Source organism: Syngnathus scovelli, chromosome 6, assembly GCF_024217435.2.
Source record: "Syngnathus scovelli strain Florida chromosome 6, RoL_Ssco_1.2, whole genome shotgun sequence".
Lineage (NCBI taxonomy): Eukaryota > Metazoa > Chordata > Actinopteri > Syngnathiformes > Syngnathidae > Syngnathus > Syngnathus scovelli.
In genome coordinates, this window is record NC_090852.1 from 11,994,286 (window position 1) to 12,010,796 (window position 16,511).

The window sequence follows — 16,511 nt, forward strand, 5'->3', positions numbered from 1 at the left end:
GATGCACCCAAATCAGAGTTTTGTCACAAACACAAAAAGACTGTCAGGATATCATTTGGCAGGTGCAACCAGGAGAGTGTTGACAAGAAACGTGTCAAAAAAAAATAAAAATGAACAGAGCTCTTTCAAGAAAAACAAAGAAACAATGAAGACCTCTGCGACGTTAAACATCACCTCAGATACCTTTTCAAATCCTAACACCTCGGTTCACACTGCACGGTTCTAGTGATACAATTGCAATGGTTTGCTCGTAAGTGACACCATTTGGATACGATTCATGGCTGTGCAAAAGAAAAGAAACGCATGCAATCGCACATCTTCACACCAGAATCAGTCATCTGGATGATAGGGTATAAAAAGATCCCTGGCGACATGACTGCAGCGCGAACGTACTGATTGGATGTCCCTGGTGAATGCAATTTTGATGTCAGCCAAATACACACGCGTGACAACTACTCAGACAACAAATAAACTTGTAATTGTTGATGGCAGCCCGTTGAGACGAATTAAGATGAGTGAGAAAGTCAGGTCAGGGATGTAAGCATGCCTCCTCATGCACACGTGCGGCCAGGTGAAAGGAGTTGGAGGTGGTTTGTACTCTGAGGTGACGATAAAGCGCTCAGTGTCCTTCTGGATTGTCTCTAATCCTCAAGGGTCAGTGATAATCTGGATCACTGATTTGTTGCGTTAATTATTGACTGCATTTATTTTAAGTGCTGCTAGAGAACAAAGTTTTTGAATTGAACTGAATTATATTGTATGGAATCAAATTGAATTTATCTTGTGTCACGTTAAATGCATACCGTTGTCCATGCTGTGTCATATCGATGGCCCGCCTGGCTGGCACTGGTGAGCCTCCGTCTGTGACACTGAGGACTTCCATGGACTTCCTCTCTGGTCTCCGTTTGCCGTGTCGGTTCAACATGGGAGAGTCGACCCGTTTCTTTGGAGGATCTGTGTGACAAACGCGAGGCCCTTGTAGTTCTCAATGTTGAAGTGATATTTAGTGCTAATTGCATTAACCCTCCCTAATGGTGACAAGTATTGCTTTCCTCCCAGACCTTGAAGTAATGACCGCTGTACCACATTCAATAAGGAGGCTGTAATCATCAAAATGTCACAATCTTACAACAAAGAGCTTCGATTGCCATAATGAGCTCAAATGTACAGTTATTATTTTTTTTTTTTAAATCATTTTCTCTCCCGGGCTCACATTTCCATTATGTGCCATTGTGCATGCAATGTAATAATTAGAATAATATTAATATCATGTATAAATATTTATATCATATACGTATATGAGAAGAGATGAGGGCTTTAACAATGGAATTTTTTAAAATCTATTATTCGGGCGATTATTCCACTGAATAATTGGATACAATTTTATTTTGCATTAAAGTGTATTACAAAATAAATGTTCTCCCGGTTACTAATCAAATGTTATTGTCGTATTGGTATTGTTGAATGGATAAAAACAAAACAACTAAGCAGAGCAATATCACAGGTGAGGGACTCACCAATCCTTTTGAAACTGATTCAAATATTGGTTTGCTCATTGTTTTTTATATTCTATGTACTGTAAGCGAATGGACAGAGCAGTGTTGCTGAACCTGCCGAGAGAGCACGTTGCAAGTGTAATAGACAGATGATCAAATTATGTGTATGTGCCTGGACATACATTTACTATACCTTATATAATGGACAGCTGTTTACACTATGTGCATATGTTAGTGGTGCAACATTCACATTCCAGACTACCAGTTAAAAGAGGATTCAGATTGACACAGACATTGAAATTGTAAGGAAGATTTGACTACAGCCCCCAAAATAACAGTGACATGTATTGGCGCAGGAAACGTGATGTGTGTTAGTTTCTTTTTCTTGATGAGATCTGTGCCAGTAAGTTTTCCAAAGGAAAAAAACACCTGCCCTATTTAAAAGTTTTTCTCTTGCACCAATGTGTATCCAGAGCATGTCTGCTGGTAAGAAATAAATAAACAAAACAATATCTATTGTTGAGCCAATTCACCACTGTGGGAAACCGATCCAATTTCTTCAGAAGGAGGATGACAAGTGTGTCAGACTGTACACCAGGAGAATTCAAAAGTTGTAGGCGAAGCAATAATCTTCTTCTAATGACAAGTAACGGATGGAAAGTAACCTAAATTTATTGTCATGGAATGAAATTGTTGAAACAAATGATTATTTTCTCTGGCTATGCTATTATTTATTGACTGCTCAGTTGCATTACTTGTCATCACTTTTTGTCTTTTGTTCAGGTCTCACCGATTTCATTGCGAGGGGGAAGATTCTGGTCCTCTTGACTGGGGTACCTCTCTTTACGGTCGAACAACAGGAAGTAGATCATCTTTTCTTGGTTGTCACTGATAAAAGTGTCGATACAAAAGGCAGTTTCATATTACTAGATGTTGCCGTACATTAAATTCAAAATACAACTGAAGCCCCTGTGATATATACAATACGTACTTATATATAGTATATATAGCATATATCTTTTTATCTCTCCTGTCAAAATGTGTTGATTTCTAAAATAAAAGTTGATTGGTAAAAGATCATCATATAATGTTGTGCACATATATAACAGGACAGAGTTGGCTTGCAAGTGTATGAAAGTGTACAAATATTGTCTAAGTATCTTTTTCTGTCATTCGGAACATCAGATATCTTTTTCGCCTCTGGCCCATGTTTTTTTGAAATGTAAAGCAGTAAGAGTTTGGCCTTCTATAATAAAGGCAGACTGCAGAGCAGCAGGAGGCAAAAAGAAGAGGACCTGCACGTTCAGCTCAAATGAAGCAGAGGCAAAGAATGCAGACAGCACATTTACCCCTTGTCCTGCATTATTACTGCGTTTGCCTCGGAAGGTGGACATTAGGAAAAGGTTGATTGTAATGTTCCTTTTGTATTCGTTGTGTCATGGTCTGTATTTTTTGATGGGTCAAGACTTTTAAAGCAATCATTTTGATTAATTTAATCAGAGGACAAATTTCATTACGAAAAAACAATGAGCATTATATTTGTGCACTCCAGACAAAACTGAAGTTTTCTCAGCGCCCTCATTTCACTGCTGTTTGGTATACCTGTGTAACGAGAAAGAGAGGGAGGCATATCCCATAGTATGAAAGCGGCGTCATGCAGGCTAATGAAGTGATGGATTGAAGCATGACACTGTGCAACAAAGTCTTCAATCCGTTATCACGTGAATTCAGCAAGCACCTTCTATTACGAGCGATGCAAACTTGTTTTGCTGAAAGAGGACAATAAGGTAAATAGACTGAGCTATTCTGAGGACAATGGGGTTGATGCGATGACATCGTATTATGACCTCTGTTGCAGCAGTGAAAATAGCCAACCTGGATTTAGAGCATTGGCAAGTCACATCTATCTACAGGTTCAATCATATTCATATTGCACTTAAAAACTTAAGAAATTTGCTTGCATGTGGTGGCATGACGAAACATTGATGTTCAACTCTGGCAAAGCAGTTTTTATGTAATGATATGATTAGCAATAATTCAACCACTGGTGATTCAAATAATTAACATTTTGACAATGACACATTGTTTATAGTCAGCGGAATTAATAAAAAGCTTTTCAAACTCATTCATGGCGCATGTTGTGTGTGCATAGGAAGGAAGTGTTAAGTGTGGTAAGAGCAGTGATCCTAGCTGTTGGTGTTGATACATATATTTAAAAAAAATTATATCCCATCACCCTATCCTTGTCAATTTCTTGCTGCCCTTTAGTTCCCCTTCTGCTGTATTAACGTTTGAAAGTGCACTCACTCATCCGAGAGGAGGTCTTTCAGCAGTTTGTTCTTGTCCCTGAAGCAACCCAGAGAGTGCATGCTGTCCAGGACGTCAGGGTCGATGTCGTCTGCAGATGGGAGGCTGCGTATGGTCACCTTCCGCGGCACCGGCTGCTCGGGCTCGGGCTCGTTCTTGCCCCCTCTGAAAAGGCACAATGAGATGAAGTGGAGCATCTCTAGAACTTGGTCAAATATTGGACTGTGACAAAAATGAGCATTGTCATCTTTTTACATTAAGACTGCTCGACAAAACTAAGCGTTATAGTTCTACATAAATTGTTAGATTGAGATTAATACCACAATCCACGGATAAGCAAATGTGGACATTCAAGTGCCTTTAAGTCATCTTGGCTTTCCTATGACCCCAATAGAATTTCGCATTTTCACCGTGTTGCATCATCTGGTGAATATTTTTCCCCTTAGTCAATATTATGGAGAGCTGAGCTATGAGTTTGCAAGGCATAATGTAAATGGTGCCCATTGTGCAAATGAGCGCTCCATTTAGTAGTGATGGCAAAATGAAGCTTCATGAACCAGTTATTGTATTTTTGGGCTCCTTTAGATAGGAGCCAAAAATGTTTAAAGTGAGGGTGGTGGTCTAAGTAAACACAACAATGGGTTCATGACTCATCTTGAAGCTTTATTTGCCATCATTACCATTTAGTAGCATCACTTTTGGCTTGTGAAGAGTTAGTTTCGTCGGACACGATTGTGCAAAGAGTTAAGTGCTCTGTTGATTTGCATTTAGGACTAATTTTCTTCTGTTGTTTGACTAAAGAGGAAAAAGAATGCCTTTATTGTCAATTGTGCAACTGCTATACAACGAAATTGGGATGATACACTAGTGCGAGGCTGGGGAGCAAATTGGGGTTTAGTGTCTTGCTCGAGGACACTTTGACGTGTTTTGAGGATTAAACCCACAACCTTCAAGTTGGGAGACAAACACGCTACCACTGAGCCATAACGCCACGAGTCGCTCTGTGATTGCATGAAATTTCTCTGACAGAGACAATAACTCACAAGCCATCTATCCCTTCGGTCTTCTATAGTGCTCATCCCGTCTACCATAATTCATCTTTGCTTGCCCAACAAGAGCAAGGCAATTTGATTAAAAACTCTGGCAGTGTTTCTTTTATCAACAAAAGAGATGGCACCTTACTCTGCTGCAAACACTGCAAATTTGTTTCAAGCGGGCCCAACCAGGTGTTGTAAAACCTAAAGTGAGTGAACACCTGCCCCTTCTGCACTCTAAGCAGCTGCTTCTCCTCCCCCGCTGCTTGCATTTTCTCTGTATCCTTTTTCAAGCACCACCAACTTAGCCCCACAACCCCAAGAGGGGAGTCATGGCCTGCTCCAATGTAGTCTGCTATACATGCCTTATGTCACATAATTGCTACTCCCGGGGCAACAACCTCAGTAGTGCAGTAGTGGGGAGTAAAAATGAGAGGATACTTACATGTACCATGTATGCTTCTGGATCTTTTCTAACTGTAAAGCAGAAAAAAAGAGACAGACGGCAAATGAGAATCAAATGTGCAATGACTTTCTTTTAAAGTAACCTTTCAATTGAATTTGTTTTCTTCACATCCAAACAAAATCAAGAGGGTGACTATTGGGTAAACCGTGAAAGAAAATCAAATTGAGGTGAATGCTGTATGACCTCAATAAGCTCTGCGTACTAACAGAAATGTGATTGGTTCGCATAAAGGATGATTGAAATGTGCAAGGCAAAAATGAGGCTCTCAAATATTAATAGTGCCAATGGAAGAATGAAAAACAAAAGGGGAATGAGGGAGAGGACGTGCTGGCTGGCACGCTGAAGAGAGAGAGAGAGAGAGAGAGAGAAAGATGATAACTCTGAGCTATAAACAGAATATTATCTCCTTCATACACACTGCTGACCTGGACAAGCCCCGCAGGTGTCAAGGGATCGTCCAGTCCTCATTCCCTTTGCAGCTCACACACATTCTTTCTCATCACAATTTTAATATGCTTCCACGCCAATACTATCAATGAGGTCTTTTATTCAGTCCGACGTCCAGAGCCAGAGAGAAAGTGCCAGTTAGAAGGCAACAAAAGCAGATGTCTGCCCAAATGACCGTGCTGGCCACTGGATCAATGTATCTGCTGGGATTTCCATTTGCTCCTGAGGAACCACACATAGCAGCTCTAATTATTGCCATTCATTCACAGGCATTCTCTCGACCGTGTGCCTCCATCAGTTTCTTGATGATTCCACCATCCCAGAGGCGCAACCTCTGCTTTGCCTCCATGTAATATTGCTACAAAGGCGGAGCTGAGATACCGGTGGCTCGACTCTGCTTCCACAGAGGTCACCACATTGGTTAACGTATTGACAGACACCGTGACAGTCGGATACAAGCAAGAAACGTGACCTACCCTTTCCCACTTTTATTGAAAGGCTTGAGGCTAAGAAGCAATATCACATATATGGGCTGAAGGAGACGTGGTTTGAAGTGCAATTTCTCATCCTTCAGTCAGTGGATGTGACAGGACCAATTTCAGACACTTTTAATGGAGGAATGTTACTGTGCTACACCACTGGCCGTGCAAAGTGTGCATCCTTGTATGTTTACTTGGCACGGTGTATTGTCAGCTGCCTTTAAGAGTGCGTGCAGGTCTGCTATTACACAAACTACTCTTCAATCATGATATTTTCAAAGTCAACAAGAAAACAATTTCATACTGTGTACAATGGTAATGTTAATCTGTTATTCCCAGAAAAGAAAGCCTCCATCCATTTTCCATACCACTTACTATCTTGGTTGGAGTCTAAAATCTATCCCAGCTGATTTAAGGTGAGTGGCAACACTGGACTGATCAGCAACCAATGACAGGGTGATCACTACTAAGCTTTTTAACACGGGCAAGATAAACTACGTCAAAGAAAGGCACTAAACAACAACATGACCAATGCCACCAAAAAACAAACTATTTTGGGAAAGCAAGAACATTTTTCATTTACGAGACAAGGATTGTGGATTACAATAATCTGGCATGGTTTAAACATGATTCCCTAACTTTGACCCTCCAAGTCTATGAATTGCTGGGGTTCTGCTACTTTATATATTGTGTAATTATAACTTCAAATGCCTGTGAGCAATTTGAGGAAAAAACATTATCTGCACGTACACGTAAAGGCATGAGTGACTGGATCCCACACTAAGTAGGTCAAAATGTTCTGTATCAGAATTGGTTTGGTGTCAATTTGCCTAATATAAATTTTCTGAAATATATTAGGTATTACACTTTGAGCCTTGTTTTTTGTTTTAATTTGCAACAATGTCCGAGTAAGTGGAGCAGGCTATGTCATATTCATGTTTCGAGGTTGTCAGCATGCCCTGGAAACTACACAGTAAATAAAGGTGTCATCACAATCAGCTTGTTCCATGCCAACTTTTACCACATGCCAGATTTGCCACACAATTTAGTGTGGGCACCAGAATCACGAGGTGGTCATGGGCGGGATGAAAGAAGCATAGTGCCAAGTGTGTAGTTGTCCATTCTGTTGGTGTCTTACATTAAACATGACATTTATGTGAGCATGTTCGCTACTCAGTGCAGTTGGGTCAAAGTCAGGTACCAGCTGCTCGGCTGCTGTTCCGAGGCAACACACGGGTGGGTGCTTTGCAGCCTTGGTAGGTAAAGCGAGCTATGCGCCAGTTGGTGGCTTGTGGTTTGCTACATTTAATGCTTGTGTATGGAATAAATTTATTGAATTGATTATCTAAATAAATACAATCAATACAAACAAATACCATTTTCTAATAGGAAATTAATTATGAAATGTGCTTTGAGTTTCATACTGCACAAGTCACAGAAGAATGAAGAAAAAAGATTCCATTCAAATGCATTCGGGCAGACAGAATAAGGGAAGATGTCAGACTAGGCTGGATTTGGAAGGCAGACTAGCATTGCTCCAATAACCAGTTAAAATTTCCATAGGCCTGCCAAATACTTTTAATCCAAAGTCAAGACTTTAAGGAGCTAATTTACAAATGTACATATCCATGCTTGTGCTTTATCTTTATCAAACGAGTATTTAGTGGTTCTGAGTGAGAAACATGATGGTGGACTTGAGCAGCGGGAAACCTTTGCTGACACATCAATATAAATAACTTTGATGAGCCCTGAATTAGACAGAAAGGCAAGAGTGGTTAATGAGTCTTTAAAAAGACACACAGGTCAAAAATAATAAGTGGTTGGAGTGCACAACAAAAAGACCACTGAATAGTCAGTCGTATTTCTATTCTCGCCACAGAGCTGGCTGGCCCCGTGAGGCTCTGACATGATGAACTACTCTTTGATATAATGAACTCGCTCGCATAACTGTTGATTAGCGAGCGATTGCCTGATGTCTGACAAAGGAAGAGGAGAACAGCTGCACCTGTTAGACACACGAAAGCTTTCATTTAGCTCAAACTCTTAAGGCAAGGTACACAACGCGAGTATAGCATTAGAGCACCTGACCATTCCTATGTTCTCCCAGCAGTAGGACAATATTGGCCATTTGCAGCTACTGTACAGTGCACCCTTGCTATGAATATTGCTAATTTCATGAATGTCCAAAGTATACGGGCAATTTAGTGTTGCACGTCCTAAAGCGCGGATTGTTGGCGAAAGTAGTGAATGCAATGTGACCGAAAGCACTAAGGTCTACTGGAGAGGAAGATTAATGACAAAAAGCGGAGGCAGACTGAAAAGGCCCAATTTGCTCCAGTAATGATTGGTCAATGTATTTTTGTATACAAGTTGTAGTTTGACATCAGCTGACTTTTGTTAGAAAAAATTTAAACGTGAAATACGTTTCTGTGCACTTAAAAAATTTAATCTATGTTAATTATAGCCTCATATGAGCTCCAGTTTAATATATGATAATATAAGCTTTTTAGTGTGAGGAAAGTAGGACTTGTGTCTTTCTCTGATATTGTATTATCATTTTCGGTGAGAGAAAAGTAAGAGAGCGAGAGTGAGACAGCGAGAGAGATACAAAGAGAAAGAGAGAGAGAGAGAGAGAGAGAGAGAGAGAGAGAGAGAGAGAGAGAGAGAGAGAGAGAGAGAGAGAGAGAAACAAGGATGTGAGTGAGTGAGTGAGTGAGTGAGTGAGTGAGTGAGTGAGTGAGTGAGTGAGTGAGTGAGTGAGTGAGTGAGTGAGTGAGTGAGTGAGTGAGTGAGTGAGTGAGTGAGTGAGTGAGTGAGTGAGTGAGTGAGTGAGCAAACAAAAACAAACAATTATATACTGTAGTACAATACAAAAATATCTTTTTATGCAAAACTATTGTAATGAGGGGGGGCAAAAGGATCCAGGCCACCCGCTGATTGATTCTTTCATTTAAGAATTGTTTCGGCATTACAGTGGTGTGACCTGAGCATGGAGCACAGCAATAGTTTTGTTCTTGACGCTCTGTCAGTTTGATTCTACTATGAAAGTCAACATCATCATTCCGACTGCTACCCATCATAGATCGTGCACTAAGAACAGAAGAGCAAGAACCCTTCATCGAATCGGGCTATTTGACTTTCCGTGAGGTCACACCACATCCCTGAAGCTGTTTTGACCTCTCTTGCACGAGAGATTTGACGTGGGAGGGGGGACAGGTAGCATATTCTCTCTCAGTGGCTTAGCCAACACGCAGCACTTTGTTGAAGACTTGCTGACATAACTAAAGGGTCCTCAAGGCGACTTGTCCTTGTCTAGAAAAGACAACACAAAATAAAACTTCTAATATCCACACAGCATACAAAAGAAGTCAAGCCTTTGATGTTTCTCATTTTACAACCAGATCACACACACACACACTATTAAATGGCCCTCAATGATTTTTGTGGCACTCCTGAAAATGAGCAGTTTTGGTCATGGTTGCATGAATGCAAAAATGAGAGCTAATGCATGATCACAGACAGAATGATGACGTCGAATTGCTTATTCCAAACAATACAGAAGCATCCAAATATCAGGAAATTACTGAATGCACAATTACGGACAACCGGGCAGCAAATGTACTACTAATTACTGCACTTCCGGTCCGCAAAATACACATGGACACAGTAAGCTTTTAGCTGTTTTTCAGATCAAATGTATTTACTAAGGACAGAAACGAGGGAGAGTTGTGACATTTTACAGTCAAATGTTTAGGCACCCTTGCTCATGTTATTAAAATGGCTGTTCCAAGATTTGACAGGTAGCAATCCACCTATTGACACAATTTGCCTACTTCATACTTTGCATTTTATAACCCCAGAATCGATTGTAAAATTGATGAGATCAATAAATTGTCTAGAAAGGGTTGTTTTAGCAATAATATGCCCTTAGGTGTGAACATGAATGTGAATGTCTTTAATATTTGCTCTATTGTGCATTTTTGAGTGACCCCAGTGAAGTCTGCCTAGCGACAAGCGGCTGACATGACCAAAAGAGATTTCAAATTCTGCTAGGCCAAATTATTGCGGCTGCTAGATTCAGTTAAAAGAAATATTTGTTAAGAGTGTAAGAAGACGTGTGCATTTATAACATTGCCTTGGTATGAAAAACGGTATCTCAGAAGTGCATCAGTTGTAAAAGAAAGTTCCTAAGTTTTCCTGCGAGGTGCCCTGCCATTTTTTAAATATATAAACATGCCATTGGCTGACAGATAAACAGCAGCCAAGAACAAAGGAGCTCAAGCAGCACAGCCTCTTCACTTGACTGACCGTTAGTCTTTTGGAGGCATCCACTTCTATCATGCCCCGCAGGAGGTTTTGACAGTCTGGAGGGATAAAGTGGGGCATGTGAAACACTCCTAACTTCACTTTCTCCAGCAGATTCCTCAGGTTGTCGTCATCAAATGGCAGTGCTCCCTGAAAATAGAAAGGGAAGAAAGCAAGAGAAAGAAATTATGTGCAGAAGAATATATAATCCCTTGTTTTATAGGCATATTTAATGGGCACCAGAAAAAAAACATCACCATCGAAAGGGTTAGCTCTGAGGAATAAAAACATAATTCCAATCCTGTGCAAATTCTCTCTCTCTCTCTCTCTCTCTCTCTCTCCCTCTCCCTCTCCCTCTCTCTCTCTCTCTCTCTCTCTCTCTCTCTCTCTCTCTCTCTCTCTCTCTCTCTCTCTCTCTCTCTCTCTCTCTCTCTCAAATTCTCTATTGGGAGCAATCTGCTCTCAGCAATGATGCAAAAATGAAAAATAATCAGCAGTAACATAAAAATAAGGGCATTTCTAATAATTACCCCACTTCGGCATTTACCTTGTTCATTTAGCATTATCAGGGTCATTTATCAGAGTCGGCTGACATCTCACAGATGTGGCTGTGTGATGAATAGCAAACTCTGCAGGCTGATGAGATGGGGGTGAAAAAGTGAGGCAGATATGTAGAGTGGCAGAGTAACACAATAAGGGGGTGCTTGCCTTAGCCATCTGAGCTGGCTCTAACGACAGGAGAGTGAGTGCCACATACATCCACACAATCTTGCAACGCGCAGCCACAACAGATAAAAGGATGAGAGCAAGTGATGGCCAAAACTTGCTTTATTAAGACAATATTTGATTCCATATACTTAATTCAATGCAGGAGTGAGACACACATATGAACAACTGGATCGAAAGAAAGAAAGCCAAGACACAAAGACGACGCCAGCGGCCAGAGTCACTCTGTCTGCAATGGTATTCCTTTCAAACTGTCCTCTTGCAGTTTGCCTGTATTGATCATTCATGCAAAAGGAATGTGCAGGAACTAAAGCACAGCTGTTGATGAAACAAATGTGCAGGGCTGCATGTCTGGGAAAGCACATACATAATCAAGCTGGACAAAAAGGGATCATAATGGATTCTGCAGCGTGTGGTGTGGATGGCAAAATAGCTTGAGGATACACACCCTCATGACATTAACTCTGGCTCATGCAACTGCATTCAAGCCGCACGCCCTTCTTGTCCAACTGAAGTCAACTTCAAGAGCACCAGAACTGTTGGACCATAGCGTCCAACACTTTGCAACCAAACAGCATCAGCTAGCAAAGAACAAATTGACACTCACCACCAGCAGGGCAAAAAGAATCACCCCACAGCTCCAGACGTCCGCTTTCCTCCCATCATACTTCTCCCCCTGAGGATGAGATTGTTAACGTTAGCGTTAGTAAAACACGACAGAGGCCTGAGGAAAAAGCCTTGTAAAAGAGCACAAGATATACAGCAAAAAGCAGCAAAACAATATTTGGAGAGAGATGCTTCACATTTGAAGCTCTGCGTTTTTACTATGACAATCCGTTGCACTGCATGATGCACAACTCCTAAAAGTCTGTATCGACCCAAGTATTTCGCCAGCATCGGGTTGTTGATCCATTAACATCACCAAAGAGCAAGCCATTTTCAAGGCTGAATATTGGTGCTGAACAAGAATTTTTCGCAATGAATTGCTGTCAAACGCTGTGGCAATGTTAGTGTTGAGTGATATTTTCTGATATAAAGTAATATCCCAAGCAAAAATAAAGTGTACATTATTAATATGAGGTACATTATTACATTATGTTCTCTACGATCCGGGCAGAGACCACCTTCTAACTTTGTCGACAAATATGCACGATATACAGAAATTATACACATTACATTATTACATAATGCATTTAGGTTCTCTTACCCCCGATAGGTTGTTTCTGAACACAACTTCATCACAGTTATGTACAGTGTGCACACTTGTGCAACTGCATTTTTTCAGTTCTTAAAGGTTAAACTTAAAGGTTTACAGGTTAGGCCACAAATGGTGGATGGAGTTTTGAAATGATTTATCTTGATTTCATTTTATAGTATCACACAAACCCGGCATTTGATCAGGTGGTATAAAGAATTCTTATGATATATATATCCACTATAAGTCCAACTTAGTAAGAAGCAGAAAATGGGTAATAGGATCCCCAGTGAGGAGCTTGTTGACTCACCCTGATGACTTCTGGACATGCGTAGTGTGGAGAGCTGTTGGGATGACAGAAACACAAAGAATGAATATACAGTTATTAGTGTCACAGAAAGTCAGAGGAAAAAGAAAACTATATGACATTTTATTTTATTTGAGATGTTTTACTTTCATGGTTAAATATGATGAGTTAATAGTGAACTGTGCACTGTTAAATTTGTAAATGCCACATTTTGTTACAGCTCTTTATTAGAGCATTAGATTGTACATGTGCGCTTGGCTGGTGAATAACTAGTATTATTTTTATCAAACAGCTTACAAAGAGACAAAGCAAAAGCCTTCTCAGCTTCCTCAAGTCTTATTCTACAGAAATAATGAAAGTAGTGTGTATAAACATGGCTTCCATTAGCTGGCCTGTTTGTGTGTTTACTCAGGTATAGCAGGCTTGGCTTCCCCACTTTCCTCTGGCTGTCAAAATATTGGCCCATTACAACACCGCCATCATCACGTCAACGGGGTGGTTTACATGTAAGCCTATATAAATACAGCTTTCCTGATGGCAACTGCATTATGCAGACAAGTACCACTTCTACCACAAATTCCACATGCCATAATTTTACATTTCAGGCTTTTCCCACACAAATTTTCTCTCACATTATATATATTTAGAATAGTTGACAATCTTTGTCTTTAGTTATTAGTGTCAATGTAATTTATTTTAAATCATCAGGCAATATTGCTTTGCAATGTGCAAAAGTGCACAGTATAATACTGTTATGTTTTAATTTTTTGTTCATGAAAAATAATAATAAATAATAAGAATAAAACAAAACCGTACAGAATGCATACTGCTTAACATTTTATTTTTTAAACATGAACATTACCTTTTTTTTTATTTGATAATTTTAAATGTTTATTTGTGTGCATCCAATGCAGTGTATATTCCAAAGATTACTGACACATTTTGTCGAGTGGAATCAATTATTTCCAATCATAGTATGCCAATCATAGTATGATCTTTCAAAGATGTCCGTGAAACGTGTTCATTAAAGACATAAATATTAATAGACCTAAGCAGTACCAGTGATGTTCTCCTGACAAAATGTAGAAAACTGTTTTTTAGAGCACTTGCAATTTGAGTTTAACCTTGCATGTCATTTATAGAAAGAAAAACCAATCAATATTCGGTAGCTGGTGAAGTTCAATAATTCAAAGTTGATGTTCTTTCCAAATGTGTGCAGCTTTTGAAAGCCTAAATCTTAATTTTCCATCTATGTTTGGACGCAACCAAACAGCAAGCACTGACGAAGTCAGACAGCCGGAACACATTCATATACTGTATGTATGCACTTGTCATTACTTCTACTCATCTGCTGTCTGTTTGTATTAAAGTATGTATTTCGAGATTCCTTCAAATCTACATGGGGTCAGTATCATCTACAGTCATTTCCATTACCAGTGGCAAATGTAATGCATTTGTGGCAGCCTTTTAAATGGCAACATGAGGCCAGATAAATGTGTTTAAATAAAATGTGCACTTGGAGATGAGAAAGTCAGGGGTAAATGGGGAATCAATAAAATGGTATAGAATGCATGGAACATCCGCAGACGGACTGATGGTGTTCAAAGACGTGGCATGTCAACATTCCCCCTTGCAAGGAACACTTTGAAAATCCTGTGTGGCTTTTCGATTAGATATCAGATCCCATTTGGCGGGGAATTCCGTTGCCTTAGTGTGACTTTAAGAAGTTGTAAGCGTCCTGTGCCCTTTCTAGGAAAAGGACACGCTTCTGACGCATATCTATGTGTTGCACCATCTATGAGTCAAAAGAGATTAAGCCCCCGTAGAACTACAATGCAATGTGAATGCCTGCGTGAAGGCCTGTCATGATAAAACATATTTAAGGATGATTAATTTTTCCAGAAACCATCAGAATAGTAATGTTTTGTGGTGATGATATGAGAAGAAAAATAGTTCAAGGACATTTACTCTTCAATTCTCAAAAATACTGAACACTTCCATTGAAATGTAGAATAATAAAATCTTAAGACAAAAAATAAAAATGATTCAGGCTTACAACATATGTGTACAACCACATACCATCTGTCGTGGCAGAGTTAAATGAGATGCCTTATTCATTTCCTTGAGTGCTATATTATTGCACCTCATTAATAAATGAGACAGAGTTACACGCACCTATGAACCGACAGGACACATGCAAACCAAACTGAAAGTCGAACCAAACTGTTTAAATGGTTTTCAAATGCTATTGTTGAGGTATGTAAATCAACACACGTGTGAATGTGTTTTGTATTGTTGTCCTTCTGCAGAACTAACGTGCGCTTCAGCTTGAGGACAAAAACCGTGGGCCAATCATTCTCCTTTGGGATTTTCTGGTAAAGAGCAGAATTCATGATACCTTCAATCACAACCAGTCATTTAGGTCTGGAAATAGCAAAGCAGCAGCATGTTGACAACTGGTCTAATCTTTTTCCAAAAAGCTATTATTTACACCAGATGTAGCAGGACACACCCCGTCCAAAAAGTAAATCTTTGGTCTCATCAGTCAATCAATCTCCTGAACGTCCTGCATCTTTTTGACATTGATTTTTTTTTTTTTTTTTGCCAACTTCATTTTACCAGACACGTTATGTTTCCCGGTAAGAGGTTTCTCAATTGAACAAGGTTAAGAGGAAATCAGGCTTGGTTGTGGTTGGTTAAATGAACTCAAAACTGTGATTGATTAGCCAGAGTTAATTCCTGATTTAACAAGGAGGAAAATAATTTTCTCACAGCGTCAGGTAAATTTGAACAAGACTTTGAGAAGGAGGCAAATATTTTTTCGAAGCAAACTATATCCAGTATATGCACTGTCATCAGGAGAGAGCCAGCCCCAGTTTAGACATTATTTATAAGCATAGGTCAGGATGAACAAACCAAACATTATCAGTACCCTACGCATGTTTTCGTGTCGTGTGTGTTTGAGAGTATCTTGTAGCAGTTGGCGGTATAATCTGGGCAGAATTAGGGCTGAGTTTGGGACAGATGCCACGGGCTTGCATGCTTGGTGTCACGTGGTGTCACCGCTGAGGGAATGTTATTCCTCATCAGGCAATTATAGTTTACATGTACTGCAAACATAATATTTGGTGTACACTGTAATGCCAAATGCACTTGAGGTCATTCAATTTCAAATTTGATCAAAGGTCACTACAGACGGATGTTGTCTGCATCTGCAGTGAGTGGGAGTTACTTGCAAGTAACTGCTTTAAATTGGACATAAATGAGCAAAAAGAAATACTACATCCAGTCTGTGTTTGTGTTATCGACATGTCATTGCAGCTTCTTTATGTAACAAACATGAAAGTAAGCCTGTGTTATGTTTTTATTTTTGGAGCATCCTGCACAATCGTCATTCCACTTCGGGGTTCAATAAAACTTGTGTGCACTCCTCCCACTTTGAAAGTGACTTTTCTACTTCATTGCAGTCATTGTGGGATTGATGGGCCCAGCATGGTCGTGACTAGCGCATCATAAAACCTGCAACTGATGTGAGGAGACAGTAATGTGTGGCCATGGCCCTGGCCCTGCCCGCAGCCATGGCACACTCTGTGAGACAGACCGTCTGTCCATTCTCAAGAGCTCAACCAACCACGACAGAGGCTCTGAGAACACGCCACCGATCACAATATACCGGCAACTACGCACATCTGGGCCTACTATTTTGTGCCTGTGCAACACCCTTTCATATTCATTTCGAAGCAGGCATG

At 40.1% G+C, this 16,511-nt stretch overlaps 1 protein-coding gene across 5 annotated transcripts in view; it reads right to left on the bottom strand.

Annotated features, from left to right (window-relative positions):
* Positions 1-16,511, bottom strand: part of brsk2a (BR serine/threonine kinase 2a) — a 129,564-nt gene that overhangs the window by 15,055 nt on the left and 97,998 nt on the right. For all 5 annotated transcript variants that reach the window (XM_049723173.1, XM_049723175.2, XM_049723174.2 and 2 more), the window contains 7 exons: positions 12,766-12,799; positions 11,868-11,936; positions 10,538-10,684; positions 5,283-5,314; positions 3,804-3,968; positions 2,287-2,384; positions 804-954 (listed from right to left, as the gene is read on the bottom strand). In XM_049723173.1, coding sequence (XP_049579130.1) covers positions 804-954; positions 2,287-2,384; positions 3,804-3,968; positions 5,283-5,314; positions 10,538-10,684; positions 11,868-11,936; positions 12,766-12,799 — 696 coding nt within the window. The remainder of the gene's footprint in view (positions 1-803; positions 955-2,286; positions 2,385-3,803; positions 3,969-5,282; positions 5,315-10,537; positions 10,685-11,867; positions 11,937-12,765; positions 12,800-16,511) is intronic.